The following is an 18,794-nucleotide window of genomic DNA, read 5'->3' as shown; positions in this document are numbered from 1 at the left end:
AAGGTTTATACTTTATATTTACTTACATACCCAAACAAAGCCTACGAATTTGATATCTTTTATTTATCAACAATGCACATCTTACATGTATCAATAGCAATCGATTAGAAAATGAACCGAAGTATTAATTTAAACTTGTGTGCCAATATATTTGTCTCATCTCTTCTTCTTATAACCTATAATCAAGTACAATACATTTATTGTCACATATTTAGTATCATTCTATATGTTATGACCTTGTGATTGATTGAAAAAATATATTTAAGTTAAAATTTAACTTTGTGATTTTGTAATCAATCATAAGATCATAGTATATAAAGTGACATTAAATGTGAGACAACAAATGTACTCATATATTTGATAGTCTTGACAATGTACACTATGTGAGAATTTCTTTTTGTTTCCGTGTGTTCTAAGTTATATCTTCACATTACCTCCTCAATTTTGGGGGTGAACAATTTGTTGTGGTGTGTTGGGGGAGAAATAGTGTGAAACATATCAAGGAGAACAAAAGTGATAATAAATAAAGGAAACTAAATCACTCATCATAACTATTCCCTATTGTTGTTGTAATTATTTTTATCTTATTTATAAAGAAATAATTTTAGATAACAAAAGTGACACATAATAATTGTTCAAATGATAATCCGATCTTTAATATAATTATTATTTTTTAAAGAAACTTTCTTATAAAACAAAAATGACATATCATGTTCAAAAGATAATTTGAGGAAAATGAGTGATTCATCATAACCTTACTTTTATCCTTATCATGATTTCATTATTATTAATTATTTATTACCACAAGGATTTTGTATTTATTATTTCTACTATTATTAATTTTTTGGTAATTTATTAATTGCTCACTGTTAAGATATTTGGTTTACTACTTTGATTATTATTGATTAATCATTATTAAAAAGTTTGTACATACTATTTTAATTTTCATTACAAAGCTTTTCTTTGTTGTTTAAAATTAATCATTACAAAGTTTTTCTTTGTTGTTTAAAATTAATCATTACAAAGTTATTGTGTTATATTTTTATTACTATTATTATTCAATACTACATTTTTTATTATTATTTATTGACGGTGATTCGTTATTAATTAATCATTGGAGTGAAAATTCATGAGGAAACTCACAAAACAAAACCTCTAACTTAGAAACTTGAGAGTTTCATGGAGAATAATAGTACACTTGAGTTAGAGAAAAATAGTGCAAGAAATGTGAGAATTGAAAATGAGATTGTGAAATATCATTGCTAACATTCAAAATTAGCAGCATAAGGAATATCACATACAAGTTTGAAGTTCAAGTAAACCCATAGGACTGACAATGACTCAAACAAATTAGGTATTTGTTTGAAATTTGATTCATTATTTATCTTGATAAACTTGATCAATGAAACAGACTTAAGCTATAAATTGAGATCATTAAATAAACGAATTGAACTTAAGTTGTGTACAATTCATCTTATTGGGTTCACGAGTTATCTTGATATATATAACTAACCTTTTATGTTTATTATTATTACATCATGACTGACTATGTATTACTTTTATGTTTATTGTTGTTATATTTATATACAACTTGTGCAATATTTGTTAGAAATGACTTAATTATCTAAGCTATCCAAATTAACTAATTCGAGTTGAGTCAAACACTTCATGAACTTTAACTGAGTCAACTCGAACTAAAAAATAATTCGTATCAAATTTGGGTTGAATTTTAAGCTGAGCAAATCCATATCAAGTTGAACGTTCGACACAGTTTAATTCTTTTGCAACCCTACCATATGTTTTGTTTGAGGAACAAAGAAAAGTGAAAAGAAAGAAGATAGACTAAAAGAACTAAAATATGATAAATTTTTTGCACCATCATATGTCAATTAACCATTTGATATAAGGATGTTAGATGTGAAGTTTTATGCAAAGTTAATATTATCTATTCATTAGTGTTACATTTAATACATACATTTTTCTTTTTCTCAACACTCGTAATGTTGTAGGGTTTATTTGAAAAAACTAATAACACATGTGAAATCAGAAAATAAATAGCAAAATTTGCCAAAAAGAAAAAGTAAAAAATAGGTGTGAGTGTGATGTGCACAAGGGTTGAAGAATGCTTTGCCTGGAGAAATAGAATCTAACAAAACGTTAATCTAATGATATAAGACCCTACCAAATTTTGATATAAATCACAAGATAAAATATTCAATTCATAACATGAGAATATCCTTATTAAAACAAAAAATGGAGAAATACTAACATGACCACGTTGACATGAGAATAATGGGGTTGTTGATAAATTAAGACAAGATGAGAATTGTATCACGTGGCTAAACAATTCCCTTAAAATTAAGACATGAGATGATGAGAATACTTACTATTGTAAGTTCCATCTTATTAAATATTCTCGTTTTTAGAAACGCGAAACTTGTGGCGTTAGTTTAGTGTAACAGAAGAAACGTTTCCGAAACCGCTTCCATTCCTTTCTCTCTCGATTCTCGTCTTCATTGATTCCACCATGGACATGGACGCCGCAAAACAAGAATTTCTCAAGGAGTTTGGTGAACATTACGGTTATCCCAACGGTCCTAAATCCGTTGATCAAATTCGAGCTACTGAATTCACCAGATTACAAGGTCATTTACATCAACTTCACAAAATGGAAAGTGAATTCATATTTGTTTTCATTTTCGATTTAGGTTAATCAATATGATCAGTTTTGTTATCGTGAGTGGATACTTTGTTTCTACTAATTTTATATTTTAGGTTTTGTTGATTTTTGTTGCAAATTGAAATCACAGGTCTTGTATACTTGGACCATGCCGGTGCTACTTTATACTCTGAGCTGCAAATGCAATCAGTTTTCAGTGATCTTACTAGTAATGTGTATGGAAATCCTCGTATCCTCGCGTGATTGAAAAAATTACATGTTTTCAACTATGTTTGTACTCTTGTTGTTTTTAGGCTATGTATAAGAAGCAATGTTTTAAATTGGCATTGTAATTGTGGTTATATTGCATTTACTGCAAATTTTTGATAATTGCGGGCAAAGGCATATGCAATTGCGTTGCTGTATGGTTGCAGAGACAACTAAAACCACAATGTTGTGGCTTCAACTGCACTTGTGGATGACAAATTAAGAAAAGATAGGAAACAATGTCAATACTAGATGCAGAATAGAATTGCTAGTTGATACTGACTTATTATGGAGTTAAATTCCTTAAATCTTAATACTAGATAGCCAAAGTGAATCCAGTTCTGCTACACTTGACATTCTGAGTGATGCTCGCCAGCAGGTATATGTGAATTATTTAAACACATCTATTGCCTTCTGCTTTTCTTTACTTGTGATTAAATAATGATCAATTGATATTAGTTTCTGTGTTTAGAGATCTTTAGGATCTATAAAAAAGTTTCTATTATGATTCTATCTCCATATTTGGTAGTAAAGGAAGGGCTGCTAAAGTTCAATGTGTGATAGTCATCCACTTAACTATATGCGGTGCTTTCCCTAGGGCTTACCATGTCTTGATTTAATTGACTTGGGTGGTCCATGTTGGGTCACCAATTTAGATATAAAAAACTAGCAGTTGCCCACTTGGAAATTTCTACTGGCCTCCTCTTTTTTTTACTTCATGATATTATTTCAAGAAAACTATACATTTTGTTCAGATTGTTGAATTTTCACTTTATAGGTCCTTGACTACTGCAATGCATCTGCAAAAGACTATAAATGTATATTTACCTCTGGGGCAACAGCAGCATTGAAACTGGTTGGAGAGGCTTTTCCATGGAGTTGTAACAGTAATTATATGTATACAATGGAGAATCATAACAGTGTTATTGGAATCAGAGAGTATCCTACATGATAAACAATGATGAATTATTCAATTTTATAAGAGCTTCCTTTAGCTCACACTCCAGGGGAGTGCAGGGCAATCATGCACTGCAACATGGGGATAGAAGAGATAATGGTATTCTAGTGTGTACTGCCTCTGCCATATCACAGAGCTTTTGTAATAAGAGAAATAAATGGAAATACCATGATGTTTATTTTTAAATATATCACTGTTCAGATAACACAGTACCATTAAATATCGTAAAATGAGATAAGACTTGGCTTACGGTGCATGGATGTCATTTTTTCTTTCGGCCGTTGTGTGATTTCTATTTTATATTTTAAACCATTTTCGTTAACTTTAGGACTACTATTTTTATGCAGTGGTTTGCTCTTAATGCAATGTGATTGAATTCAGAGAATGCTGTATGGCCTCTGACTCTGTTATTAAAATAATATTCTCTTTCTAATAAATTTCTTCAGTAAAATGTTCCTGTCACTTTCTGATAAATCTAAATGTGTTATTAATTTTTCCTTTATGATCATCTGCTATATCAGATGATTAATAACTCCAGTCTGTGTTGCTCCTTGACTAGTATTAGATATGCTCTTGGCCAAGGAGCTACAGCCATTGCAGTAGATATTGAAGAAGATGTACATCCTGTAACATCTGGAGAAACAATTTCTATGAAGATATCACCACATGGAGTACAAAGGAGAAAAGTAGTTGGATTGACTGAGGGAGAGTCAACAGGTAACTCTGAAGGCCAAGGATAGGTAACTCTGAAGGCCAAGGATACATTTTTGTATTTTAAACGACTTATCTTATATTTGTTTGTTCAATGCAGGTGACACATATAATTTGTTTGCCTTTCCCTCTGAGTGCAATTTCTCAGGGTTGAGGTTTGACCTTGACTTGGTGAATATCATCAAGGAAAATTCGAGAAGGATTTCAGGAATTTCTTCAGTTTGCAAGTAATATACAACATCATTTATCTCATATACTCCTTATGTTATGTATGGTTTTATATTTGTTGTCTGAATAGCATAAAATATGACTTGACTTATGCATATTTAACTATTTTCCAGTACTGTGTCAATCATGTTATAAAATATAAAAGTATCTCACAATATCTTAAAGTATCATATAAAGAATATGTAGAGGATACTTGGATATTAAGAGAATACCTCATATTATCATAGTTATGTCTTAGATTAGTTTAGAATATCATAGAATATCTATTAGGATTGAGATTACTTTATCTTATCTTTTAAATTTGTTTCCTTAAGTAATTAGGAGTCTAATATTACTATAAACAAGGGTTAGTGTTATTTATTTTGTAACATCATCATTCACAATAGTATGAATACACTTTACTATTTTCAGCACAATATTTTTCCGGTTCTCGCCTATAGTCTCAACATGATATCTACCTTGAGAGAAACTTATGCTTGTGATCCTTCTATCCGTTGGTTTTCCAATTGTCACATTCTTTCCAAGTTGTTCTTAGTTGTTTTTGTCATCCCACTTTAAAGGTTTGTCATTTCTGCTACTGTTTAATTGTCCTTCCAATCTATTTCACATGCATCGTCAATTTTCTCTCTTTGTTCCGGTTTTGTTCTTGTTACGAAAGCTTCGATCTTGTGTCGTTCTTCTTGGATCTGCAGTCATCACCTCTTTCACAAGCGCCCTTGGTTTTCTCTCTTCTACATGTGACAAGTTGGATGCGTATGATATATATGCTTCAACTTGAGAGGGGTGTTGTATATAGAGTTATGGAAGTGGTTCAGATCTCGTGTGGTGAGGATCTATTTTGTTTGCCTGCCGTTAGTGCTTGTGATTTTGTGTTGCTCAAGGTTCTTCTTGATGCTATTCTTGTCGTCTCAGTTACTAATTAAACAATGGTGGCTTCTAGTTGGTGGTGTTCTCTGATTTCTTCCTTATTGAAGATCAATCTTCAAAATCAGTCCTAGTTGTTTGGTGTTGCCTATTGTGTGCCCATCATTCCCGTTATTCTGCTTCTGTCCATGGTAGTTAAGCTTGGAAATAGCTTTTGCCTATCGTAGCATATCATTCCACCATCTTCATTGCAGATTTCGTCAACGTTTACAACATCCTTGAATTACCATAGAGCCATATTTCGTGGAGCCCATAGAATTATTTTGGTTACTTTCCCCCTTTTAAAGGATTATTTGTAATAATCTTAGTGAGCTTTAGCTTGAGGGGGAGTGTTAGAATATATGAAAGTATCTTACAATATCTTCAATTATCTTACAAAGAGTATCTAGAGGATATTTGTATATCGAGAGGATACCTCATTATCATGAGTGTATCTTAAATTAGTTTAGGGTATCTCAGACAATGTCTTAGGATTCACATTACTTTATCTTATCTATACCTAAACCCTATAATTTCAACAAATCTTATATTATGAATTAGAACAACAGAGCTGTCTGTTAAATTGATTGTCATGTAACTCATCTTTTTTTGGTCATTTAACTAATTACTTTCTTGTGTGTGCTTGTTGAATTTTTTCTGTATTTTGAAAATAACTTAGGATAGATGGAGATGAAATAAACTGCAGTCTTTCAAGTACAACTCTATGTGTGCATTTGTATTTGTGTATGCTTTTGTATATGCTAGATTTCTAAATATTTGAGGTCCAGCAATCGTGGCTTCGGGACCCGTGTGTGCATGTGTACACTTGAGTATGACATATTCCTAAACATAGATATTTGTCTTACAGTAATCGTGGTGTCTGGATTCATTTCTACGGTTATTTAGAATATGAGAATGCATCAATGAGAAGAATCTTCTACACATGATTTTTTTACTTTATATATTTGAAGTCCTTGTTTGTACACATTCTTTGAAGTATCAATGAGTATATATTTGCTTAATTTTTTTCATAAGTAATGGACAATGGATGGTTTTGATTGATGCTGCAAAGGGATGTGCTACTATGCCACCAGATTTATCCAAGTATCCTGCCGATTTTGTCACAATTTCATTTTACAAGGTATAGGTATAAGTGTTTTGATTTTGTTTTGGTCAATGAGTTAGGGACTATTTTGAATATTGATATTTTGTCTTGTACGTTTATGTTTAGCTGTTTGGTTATCCAACTGGGCTTGGAGCACTCATAGTTCGAAAGGGTAAGCTACTGGTTTATGAGAAATGAATATTTTTAATTTTGTTTTCCTCAGGATTAAATATTTTTCTCCACCTTAGCTAGTACTATATTTCATTCTCATATCTAATTTCTCAATATCAATGACATTTGGGTACAAGGAAGTTGTCTATGTTGATATTATATCTTATGACAAATCTGCATGACTAAATACTATTCTATGAATTCTGTTAATCCGTCAGGCCTTGTGGTCTCATTTTTAGCATGAAATCTGTATCTTATTGTTGTGTTTACATGTTTTATAATGATATTTATTTCCAGCAACAACAACAAAAGATTTGCAGATGTTCAAATTTAGGATACTATGTTCTTGGGGGAATGTAATGTCATGCAAAATAAAGAAGCAATATGTTGTTGTCAGGATGGAATAATTCTCCATACAGTGAATAAGTTAGGAAAGGAATATGAAAGATTTGCATGAAAATGTCCCATAAGGATCTAGAGACTAAAATCTTTTATTTGGACTAAAGGACAAGAGACCAGAATGAAGGATACCCAAGAGAGTCTCTAATTGAATGGATTCCCTATCATTTGTGTTACAAAAAGTGGGATCCTGAAGAAGTGGTATATTGAACTATTTAAATTTTTTGGATTGGAGAACTAGGAACATAGATTATAAAGATGTAGGAAAAGCTAGACTATGAGTGGGATCTCCTATCAATGATCCTCTGAAAAGTTGACTTGAGAACCATTACCTACTTTTGAAGAAAGCAAAAACTTAAAGGTAGTATAATTGTATGAAATAAATTTCTATGGATTAAAATGATAAGCTTGTTTTTTTTATTAGCATCTCGCCTACTTTTGGTCTTATCTTTACTTACTCCGCAGTCCACATAACCTGATGCCGAAGGGAATGCGGTTCCATAGGAAAGCCGTAGATAGACATTTACTTGCAAAGGATATATTTTAGGCATGAAATTGCCAAGATTCAAATCCCCTTCTTTCTATGAATGATAGCTTATCTTGCAACTCACTGAATGATCATGTCTCACCTTCATACCAAAGAGCCCCTCATAATATTTTCTATTTTATTGGAAATTACCACATGGATACAAAATAAAGATAGATAATGGAGAGGAATTCTAGAAAGACAAGCTTGGATGAGGGTAATCTAATCCACTGGAGAAAAATAAGCCCCTTTCCAACTTTCTAGGTGCTTAGAAATCTTCTGAACAACTGGCTGCCACAAAGAAACTACTCTTGTGCTCAAATCATAATTAGTGAATTATAATTTATTGTGGGCTGTTATTGTCTCTTTTGCTTTTTTCATCCAATTTTCAAATATTAACACCATGGATAATTTATATTTGATATTTATTTGACTATGTAAAAGTTTGTTTCTTATTGATTATCCTCTTTATTCTTTTACATCACAGATGCAGCCAAGTTACTGAAGAAGACTTATTTTAGTGGAGGTTTGCTGCCTAGTGGTTACTTGCCTGTTTTATTTTCATACTCAGTTATATGATAGGCTGGTCCCAATTACAGGCACAGTTGCTGCATCAATTGCTGATATTGACTTCGTTAAAAGGAGGGAACACATTGAACATATGTTTGAGGATGGCACTGCTTCATTCTTGAGCATAATATCTATCCGTCACGGCTTCAAAATACTGAATTCTCTAACCGTGTCAGCAATATCACGGTATGCAGAATTGGACAATACATACAACATCCATTTCCCCATATGAATTTTACTATCACAGTATCATCTAGCATCTGAAGTTTCCGATGGTTGTCTGATTTATTCTTGTTGAGTGTATGACTGAGTTAACTTATTATTGTTTGCAAAAGCTGCTTGTAAAAGTCATTGACAAATTATAAACAAAATAAGTATGTCAATGACATTTCATTGTAGTTTCATTAATTGCTGAAAGTGCAGTAGTGTTTTCTACCTGTATTTCTAAAAGCAGTAATGAGCATTAAAAACAATTTAATTATTTTTTGCTTCAACATTTTTTCCTTTGAATTTTCATGTTTTAAAACATGCAGAATTTGTTGCCTTGTAGACATACAAAATCTCTTACATTGTATACAAGGAAAATGCTTTTGGCCCTGAGGCATGACAATGGATCTAGAGTGTGCGTCCTCTACAAACATCATAACTCAATGGTTAGTTACTGCACAGAGTGCACTTTTGTTGTTGTCCAATCAATATTTTAATATGCAAAAACTATCCGTGCTTTAATATTTTTGAGATTCATGGACATTTGTTGGTTGCTCGGTTGGTCCATTATCTTCTTTATTTCTTTAACTTATATTCTTATTTTTCCATGAAAACCGTTTTCAGTAATGACATTATGAAGATAGAGTAATATCCAATCCTGATAAACCTCTCTAGAAGTTCACAACTCCCTCTGAGATGAAGTCGTTTATTCGGACACCATGCTTGATAGAATTTTCAGTAATGACATACTTCATACCATGTAAGAAAGCTCAAACCAGAGAGAGAGAGAGAGAGAGAGAAGAGAAAGAAACTGAATTTGTTATTAATGAACAAAGTTAGTTACAAGCTGAAGAAGATGAGGTATATATACTAGAGGCTTGGACAGCTCAGCACAATGAGCAAACCACAGCCTTTGCCTCATCACAGAAATACAAAGGATACAAAAATTAATCATACACAGTTAACTAAAGGACCTCTAAACCATACTCTAATAATTTTCAATGACATGTTGTAAATCCGTATGTTGCGTAAGGCAAATTTATATTGTTAAAGATATAAAAGTACACGTGTCTTCACAAAATAACATAAGCTTTTGGTAGTGTTGGTCCTTGACATGGTATCAAAGTCTCTTTGACCAAATGGTCAAGGGTTTGATCCCTGCCACTCCCATTATTCTAAGTATAAATGTAAAATTTCATTGCCAAGTAGGTAGGCTTGTGCACTTTCCATGCTTCAAGCCCAAAGGGCTCTTGCACAAGGGGGCTCATTAGAGATATAAAATCAATCACGTGCCTTCACCCAATTTCTTAACTTTTTACGAGAGTTGGTCCTTGGCACCCTTGGTGTGTGTTATATGTAGTGCATCCTCAGAATCAGTTCCTCATCTGTTCTTACTTTGTTTTGTTGTTGATTCTTCATTGAATTCTTTGTTTGGCATTTTTAGATAATGTTGGGTGTGCCCAAGGTCCTTGTACTTATTTTTTATGACAGCTTTACTTATTTTTGGTAGAAGTAAAGATGCCATGTTTTTGTGGTTTGGGATGTAACTCTCTTGGTCTCATCTTTAAGTAGATTTCCTTGGATGAGCAGCTACCCTCTCATCTTTAAGTAGATTTGCTTTGGGATACTTTAAGTAGATTTACTTTGGGATACTTTAAGTAGATTTACTTTGGGATACTTTAAGTAGGTATGCTATGATATTCTAGCGTTTTGGAAGTATAGGAAGAATGCCAAGAATGCTGTGACTGGTTGGTTTTTGTTTATGGTTCAAGCAAAATCAAAACTAACCTTCCATCTTCCTATACACAACCAGAAGTTTTCTTGACCAACTCACATCCATCACTTTTTTCCTTCTGAAATTAGAATCGTTAGAATACCTTCATGCTTGTATTGATGCTATTTTGTATACCTTGTCTTTTGGTATATTTCAAACCAGATAACAATGTCTTTTATTTTCATCCAGGAACTGTGTCATGAAATGGGCCCAATAGTTTCATTCAACTTAAAAAGGCCAGATGGTTCTTGGTATGGATACCGTGAAGTGGAAAAGCTGGCATCACTTTCAGGAATTCAGCTAAGGGTATAAATTGTGTACTTCTTATGTTGATCTTTTCTTTTAGTAAATTCATCTAGTCATCCTGGTAAAATCATTTTTATTTGTATCTTTGCCATGCTTTTTAATTACAGTTACTGATTGAATGTTGATTATATATTTCCTATCTGTTTAGACAGGATGCTTCTGCAATCCAGGTGCATGTGCAAAATACCTTGGCCTGTCTCACAATGATATTATTTCAAATACTGAGGTGTTTCTACTGCCTGTTTTTACTTGCTAACAACTGATTATAGTTGGTTTATCTTTTGTGTGTGTATAAAATAAAAAAATAATGACAACATTTCTGAATATAGTCTGGGCATGTTTGTTGGGATGATCATGATATAATGAATGGAAAACCTACTGGAGCTGTAAGAGTATCCTTTGGCTACATGTCTACATTCGAAGAGGCGAAGGTTTGAATTCTTTTGACCATTTTGCATTTTTGTTCAATTTTTGAAATATTAAAACTCTTCAGTCTTCTGGATTCAATTCTAATTTATTCATAAGCGCCCAGTACTTTCTAATTTGGAAAGTGCACAGCGTAGAGTCAAAACAGGGTACCGAGGACCATGTTATTGTCAATTGCTAGTTGTATTTGTGTTATTGATTCATGTGTCAACGTTGGATTAAGTGTGTTTCTCTTAATTTTGGTACCTTCTTAATAATCTAGTCTCCCCTTATTTTTGTTCTGATTTTCAGAAATTTGCTGATTTCGTAGCAAGTTCCTTCTTATCATCTTCAAATCACATTGACCATGGGAATCATTTGAAAGGTGCACTTACTTTTCCAAGATTAGTTTATCATACTTCATACTTAAATATTAAAATCCAGACTACATGTATCTTTTTGATAAAAATGACAGATTTGCATAGGTAGATATTAGCCCTGCTAAACCATATTTAAGTAATTCTCTCATGTATCCTATGTATTGCATACCAAATGCACCGTACCGGGTTCATCATACAAATGTCTCATAAAATTAACGTAAAAAGTGACGAATCGCTTACCCAAGTGAACCATGTCCCCGTACCTGTACCGTGCAAACCAGGTAAAAGAATTCCCAGCATGTGATTCATAATGGTACATTTGTATGTGGGTTTCTTCTAATAATGTCCTTAAGATATTTCTTCAACTGATATCAGAGGAATTGAAAAATTATTTGATGGCAATGTTTATTTTCCTTTTCTGGCCCTTTCTATTTCTTTGGTTTTCTGTAGGAATTTTCATTTTTCATCATCCTGCTTTCTTACTTAACTACTTATTCATATTCCACTCCCCTGCCTTCTTACTTGATTTGATACAAAATTCAAATGTGAGAAACATGTCCGCCATTGCACAAAGTTGGGATGAAGCACCTTGTCTCAATTGTAAGTTTTGACTTATGATAGTTGAGGCTGTAAATAACAAGGTCATATTTGGATTTTAGAATAGAGGCCTCATGTCTTTGCTGCTATGGTTACCTAGCAAATACTACCACAATTTGAAATTAACACTTTTCATTACAATCCACCACATCTTTATCAATACTTTGATGACCCTTTGACACTTTTCAGTACACTTGTGTGCTCTGAATCAGTCTTTTTCATCCACCCATGTTGTTGATTGCAATTGACATGCTCTAATATCTAGCCCTGGTGCCCATCATCTCGCTATACCAATCAAAGATCAATCCTTCGGTAGTTATATTGCAATTGTCATCTTTCCAATTAAACTGTCATTAGTAATATTATCAATATTGAAAGGACCTATTCTTCTGTCTCCAACTATTAGCTCTTGAAAACTTTATTAGATTTCATAGACTGAGATCATGCAATATTTGGGTCCTTAAGTCTGGTTTCCTCTTGGGCATAATCCAAGAATAAGCGGAAACTTTTAAAATGTATGTAGCAGTTTGATTTTCGTTGTTGGGTCTTACAACAGTTTATGATTTTTCTGTTTTTATACTTTCATATGGGCATTTACTCAGCCACTTAGCTGTGCAGGCATTGAGAAGGGTTTCCTGGATACTGGTTATTATCTTGAATCAATTACAATATACCCAATAAAATCTTGTGGTGGTTTCTGTGCAAGAAGCTGGCCTCTTAGCGACAATGGTAATCATTTACTTTCTGCTGTTTTTTTATTTCTTAATTGAGGAATTTTTATAATAAAAATAGTAAATATTATTATATGAGAAGAGAGAAATATACTAGCAGGACTAGTGACAAGATACCAGCGAGAGATAACTAAAATATCTCTTTACTTTCTTTCACTAAAATATCTTCATAATTTTGTTCTATAATGCGAGTTCAGTATAATGCTTTGGATTATGACCCCAAAAATTTTAAGCTATTAGGGGAATACTTGTGAATGGTTTTAAATCGACCATGCTCTTTTTGCTGTTTAAGTGTGGTGGTGTATAGGCCACCATACCTTGTATTATTGAAGCTTTTAAAATAATAGAGGTGACAAGGGTCAAAATCCCAACCAATTGGATATAGATGCTTTACTACCTACTCAGGAATTGACTATGGCAAAAGCCAAAATTGTTAGGTGAAGATTCATTAGTGGTTCTATATTTTAATGAATTGTGAGAAGCTGAAATGTGGAAACAAACTTTAGAAAAACATGACTTTTGTATAAGTCGAAGTAAGATGGAGTATATAAAGTGTAAGTTTAACAAGAGACGTACAAATCCGACTGTAGAGGTAAAGATTGGTGATCGTTCCATCCCACAAGTCACTACGGTTAAGTATCTTGGGTTAATCATACAACACGATAGGAGAATTGAAGGAAATATAAACCATAAGATTCAAGTAGGGTCGACGAAATGACGGCTCACACCAGGTGTCATATGTGATAGAAATGCACAAATCAAGTTTAAGGAGAAATTTTATCGCACAACTATAAGACCCATAATATTACGAGACCGAATATTGAGTGGTAAAATGTCAACAAGAGAATAAACTCAATATAACAGAAATGAGAATGTTGCATTGAATGAGTGATTGAGTGGACACACTAGACAAGATGCGAGTAGCAATGAGTGCATTAGGGAGAATGTTGGAGTAGCTCCTATTATAAAAAAAGATGGTAGAATTGTGTCTTAGGTGATTTGGGCATATGCAGGGGAGACCGTTTGAAGCCCTAGTAAGGAGAGTAGATGAAATAGAGGTTAGTCCAATTTCTAGAAGTAGTGGGAGACCAAGAAAAAACGTAGGTGAAACAATTAGGAAAGACTTAGAAATCAATGTTTTGTCAATAGACATGATTTATAATAGAACATTATGGCGTCATTCAATCCATATAGCCGACCCCACCTACTGTGAGTAAGACTTGATTGTTGTTTGTATTTTAATGAAATTTTCTTTTGTAAATTTTTTGCAGGCCTGAAACATGACCGTGAGTGGATTCTTAAAAGCCTAAGTGGTGAAACTATTACGCAGAAAAAGGTAATGATGCATGAGTTGTTTAATATAGTGCATCTGAGGGTGCAGAATGCATACTTCAGGCACCATAATTTTCGTTTTGCCTGTTCTGGCAGTCCAGTTTGGTTCAACTTAATGAAAAAACTATCCCTTTCATTTTAAGTGGAAGTGAATTTGTACAATTAATACTCCTTTAATGTGGAAATTAGTTATGCCATGCAATCTTATGGGAGAGAACATTTTTATGGAAACTATTCCTAGCGAAGTAGCCAGACTTCTTGATTTGTTCTTTACACCACTGAATTCATCTAACATAGGATTGCTAAAGACAACATTGTTCTGCTATATGTTTTAGCATTTCTTGAGTTTTTGTGATAAACTGATCATGTGTTATTGTGGCTTTGTTAAGAGGGCATGCTCACAAATGTTATGCAATTTGACATTTTTGTTATCTTGGGCAGCAGATTCACTAAAAGTTCAAAGGACTTGCTCACAAATTTTGATTAATGTCATGCTTGTTACTGTTGTCTTAACTTTCTTGTGGTGTTGCATACATGTTTTCAGAGCTACATTAGGATGGATTGTTCTTGACTGTAAAGTTTTGATTTGTTTGTTCTTAATTTTGTAGGTTCCTGAAATGTGCTTTATAAGCACCTTAATTGACCTCAGCCAGGGAATGTTGTTTGTAGAGTCTCCTCGTTGCAAAAAAAGATTGCAAATCAGGCTTGAGTTAGATGTTGATGACGGGGATATAGAGGACATTGAACTATATGGCCAGAGGTATATGATGCTATTCATGTTATCTATATACTGATTAAAGTACTATTGCAAGCATATCATTCCACATACTCCTGTGTGATGTTGTGGACTTCTTTTTATAAAAATATAGTAAAAGAAATATAATTGGATGAGAAGAGAAGACCACAAAGCAAGAGGATAAATCATCAAACAAACAAACAAAAGCGAGAAAGCCAAAACCTTTGAGATTTTGTCATGCAACAAAGCATGTCAATATCTAACAAAGAAACACCACTAAAGAGGCCATGAGTCCAGTGGGAATCCAACAAATAACCCAATTCCAAATGTAGTCCAAACTCAAAAAAGACGCCTTACCCTATCATTCCTTTCCAGCCATAAACAACATAGAACAGGATGTATAGGTGGCTGATGTGAACGTAAACAACATAGTGATCAGCGTCAGCCATAAACAACATACCTTGAAAACCCTATCAACCCTATATTTTTGGATAATCAAATCCTCTAAACTTCGTAAGTATAATTTGATGCAAATCCTTAGGGAAGACCTAGGTGGCTGATGTGGACGTAAACAAACAACTTGATCTGGTGGATAACTTAGATGCTGATCACTTGGGGTGCTTATGTAGATCTGGCCATAATGTTCTTAGATGGGCTCTTCCAAACATAAAATGGCTTTACAGCTCCTAGATGAATGTTATCATTCACAAACATAAAAATGGCTCTATTCCTAGAGCACATTGAACATCAATTTCTAATATAATATGTATAATATTGTAAAACATTATGAATTTACGTCATCTACCTACTAATTGTAAATAACAAATTGAAATAAATAAAATTTTAGTTTCAATTTAAGGCACACAATCATGACAAACTATTGCAGACTACATAACTTCAAAAGATATATATTTCCTCAAAAGTAAATACTGTTACATATTATCTTCCCTTTCTTTTTACTATCAATCATTCTACAATAAAACCAAATTCAATTTACAAAATTAGTCACAAATATTTTTAGACATCCACACAACAAACAATATGAATGCCTAGTTTTGCATTTATTTTATATTATTTGTTATACATATGTTCTTATGCATTGATATTGACAATTTCATTAATTTGGTATATATGTGGGTGTAGACTAATTGAATTTAAGATAGAGAATCACATGAAGCTCATTAGTCTGTTCTGTTCTTTTAGTTGCTAATGTTTATTTATCATAAGCACTAAGATGTTCTAAATTGCTTACACTCAATTTTAATTTGGTTTTCTCATACTTGGAATACATATATTTTGTTACTTAGGTACAAGGTATATAGTTACAGCAATGAAACCAATGTATGGTTTAGTCAAGCCATCGGCAAACCTTGCACTTTTTTACGATATTCTAGTTGCGATCAGGACTTTTTGTTGAATAAGACCAATGGTGCAGCAGCATGTAGAGGTGCAAAGAGCATGCTCAGTTTTGCTAATGAAGGACAGTTATTACTTGTGTCTAAGGAAAGTGTATCTGACCTAAACAAAAGATTAAGTTCAGGTATGCTCTTTTACCCATTTTCTTGTATGGTATGAGATGCACGTCCTTGTATTTATTAGCCCTTTTCTTTCTATATAGGCTATTACTTCCATTTCATTTGTAATGCAATAGAAGATTCTGGTTACTGTATTGACAGATTTTTCAAAACTAGTTCATGATGTATAATGTATTGCATGTCACTTATTGATTTTATTATTTTTTCAATTTATAGGAATGCAAAGAGGTTTTTAAATTAGTACAATAAAGGGCATTTTTTCCTTTCAGAAAATCAACTTTTCTTTTTAACTCTACCCCTAGTGATCACATTTATATCACAAACTACATCAGTTACACTGTTCTTAATCTCTCGCCCCAATATTTCTGAATATAGAATGTATGCCAACCATAGTTAATGATACTAGATGTACATAAGGGCATATGTGGAACTGCAACGGAAGTCAATGCAAGTAGATTCCGTCCGAACCTTACTGTATCTGGAGGCAGGCCTTATGATGAAGATGGATGGAGAGACGTTAGAATCGGAAATACACATTTTAGAGTAAGTTCTAATAACCTTTTAACTTACTTGACAGAGCAAACTCATCCCATTGTGCAATTTAACCATGTTATCTGGATGCTGTTGTAGTTAGATGGGCCTTGCTTGGAATGTTACTGTTAGGTTTTATTTGTGATTGGTGGGTGGCGGCTTTTTTTGTGCCGTGCTAGGTTTTTGGTAGGGGAGGTTTTCCCCCCTTTCTTTTTCTTGGTGTATATTTGTTTCCCTTACGACTGTAATTTTGTTCTCTTAATGAAATTTTACTTATCAAAAAAAGTTAGATGGCCCTTCTGATTAACCATGTGCACTGCTAAAGAACTGAGTCTATGACTGTTATACTTAATTTTTTAGGGTTTCTTGCTTAACCTTTCTCTCTCTCCCTCTCCTTTAACCAGTCTCTAGGGGGATGCAACCGGTGCCAGATGATCAACATTGCACAAAATGATGGACAAGTGCAGAAGTCAAAAGAACCTTTGGCAACTTTAGCATCATACAGGAGAGTACAGGTTTGAAAAGTCATTTTTTTACTTTCTGTCATGTGGCTAGGTTACAATTATACATTTGATGCATCAATGTTCTAATATGCTATTCATTAAAGCAGGGAAAGATTTTGTTTGGCATACTACTAAAGTATGCTTCTGATGATGGAGAGTGGCAACAAGTTGATTCCTGGCTTCATGTAGGACAGGTTGTACATCCCAATTCCCTTTAGTTTATTTAGTCTATAGATTAGTGCATAACAGGAAGCAATTTTTGAAGACCACAGAACAATCAATAAGTTAAAATGAGCAAATATAACATACAACAGAAATGTCCTCAAACTCTATAGGAATAGGCCTCTGGTGTAGAGTGTATTGCTTCTATGCTCAAAATGTATGTGGTATATGTTTTATTTAATGTTGTATACTAACAGAAAAATCAATAATAGAGGATATGATGCATTTATTTGTATCACTTGCTTGCTTTCTCAATTTTTTAGAGGAAAAGTTTAGAGCTGCATGGAGATCAATCTCATTGAGGCATTTAAGAGTTTCCCCCAATAAATGATACTTCTTTTACTCCACTACTATTGCAGTAGTGCTTATCTAGTGACTCAGACTTGATTCTTGAATCACAAAAAAGAATACTCGCGCACCTAACCATAGAGCCGAATCGTATGCTATAATACCATGCTTTCTTCCACCCTATCAAGCACTGGTACCTCTTTCCAACGATATTTTTTATGAGATGATTTTTACACTTATAGTGAGTTTTTGACGAGGGAAAATGTGCATCAACCTAAATTTGAACTCAGGTACTCACTTGAAGTTGAAGTTATGTTATTTTCTCAACGATAATGATCAAAGTGAGCAAAAGTTTTAGCCAGATCAAAAACGAAAGTTAATTCATGTCGTTTTTACCAATTATTTTAAGAAAACAAAAGGCTTGCATAATGATGTTTTTTAATTTTACGATAATCAGAAATGTCAACTCTTATTTTGTGTGATGCTCATATCTAATTTTATTTTTCATATTATGAATGTGTGCATTACAGAAAAAATTAGTTTAATAGAGCATATTCAATCCATATAGCTGAACTTACTAAATTAGTTTAATGCTTGGTTGTTTTTATTGTATTGTCAATTATACCTATTGCTCTCTAGTTGCCTTGCACTTTTCTCATCTATAACTAGCATCGATAATCTCGGTTATTTTGGCACAGCATCTACTGATGGAGATTAAAGAAGAAAATATATGTAGGTTAGCAATCAAGA

General features: G+C 33.1%; 1 protein-coding gene across 7 annotated transcripts; it reads left to right on the top strand.

Annotated features, from left to right (window-relative positions):
* LOC109325633 (molybdenum cofactor sulfurase) lies at nucleotides 2,429–17,991 on the top strand. 7 transcript variants are annotated; one of them, XM_019558103.1, is made up of 22 exons: nucleotides 2,429–2,645; nucleotides 2,811–2,909; nucleotides 3,247–3,305; nucleotides 3,705–3,865; nucleotides 4,450–4,601; nucleotides 4,696–4,822; nucleotides 6,762–6,867; nucleotides 6,958–7,003; nucleotides 8,415–8,453; nucleotides 8,527–8,683; nucleotides 9,048–9,150; nucleotides 10,668–10,784; nucleotides 10,937–10,954; nucleotides 11,114–11,215; nucleotides 11,502–11,574; nucleotides 12,785–12,895; nucleotides 14,169–14,233; nucleotides 14,838–14,989; nucleotides 16,273–16,505; nucleotides 16,907–17,043; nucleotides 17,436–17,546; nucleotides 17,639–17,991. In XM_019558103.1, exons 1-22 carry the CDS (start codon nucleotides 2,528–2,530, stop codon nucleotides 17,750–17,752), a joined length of 2,400 nt encoding a protein of 799 aa, XP_019413648.1. In that variant the 5' UTR covers nucleotides 2,429–2,527; the 3' UTR covers nucleotides 17,753–17,991. The 7 variants fall into 7 exon arrangements, 6 of the variants coding, with proteins under 6 accessions (XP_019413648.1, XP_019413647.1, XP_019413645.1 ...); XM_019558102.1 differs by having other exon boundaries at nucleotides 10,933–11,010; nucleotides 17,642–17,991; XM_019558100.1 differs by having other exon boundaries at nucleotides 10,933–11,010.

The sequence above is a fragment of the Lupinus angustifolius genome, chromosome LG13 (assembly GCF_001865875.1).
Source record: "Lupinus angustifolius cultivar Tanjil chromosome LG13, LupAngTanjil_v1.0, whole genome shotgun sequence".
Taxonomy (NCBI): domain Eukaryota; kingdom Viridiplantae; phylum Streptophyta; class Magnoliopsida; order Fabales; family Fabaceae; genus Lupinus; species Lupinus angustifolius.
Note: the sequence above shows the minus strand (reverse complement) of the source record. Positions and strands in the feature narration are given on the sequence as shown.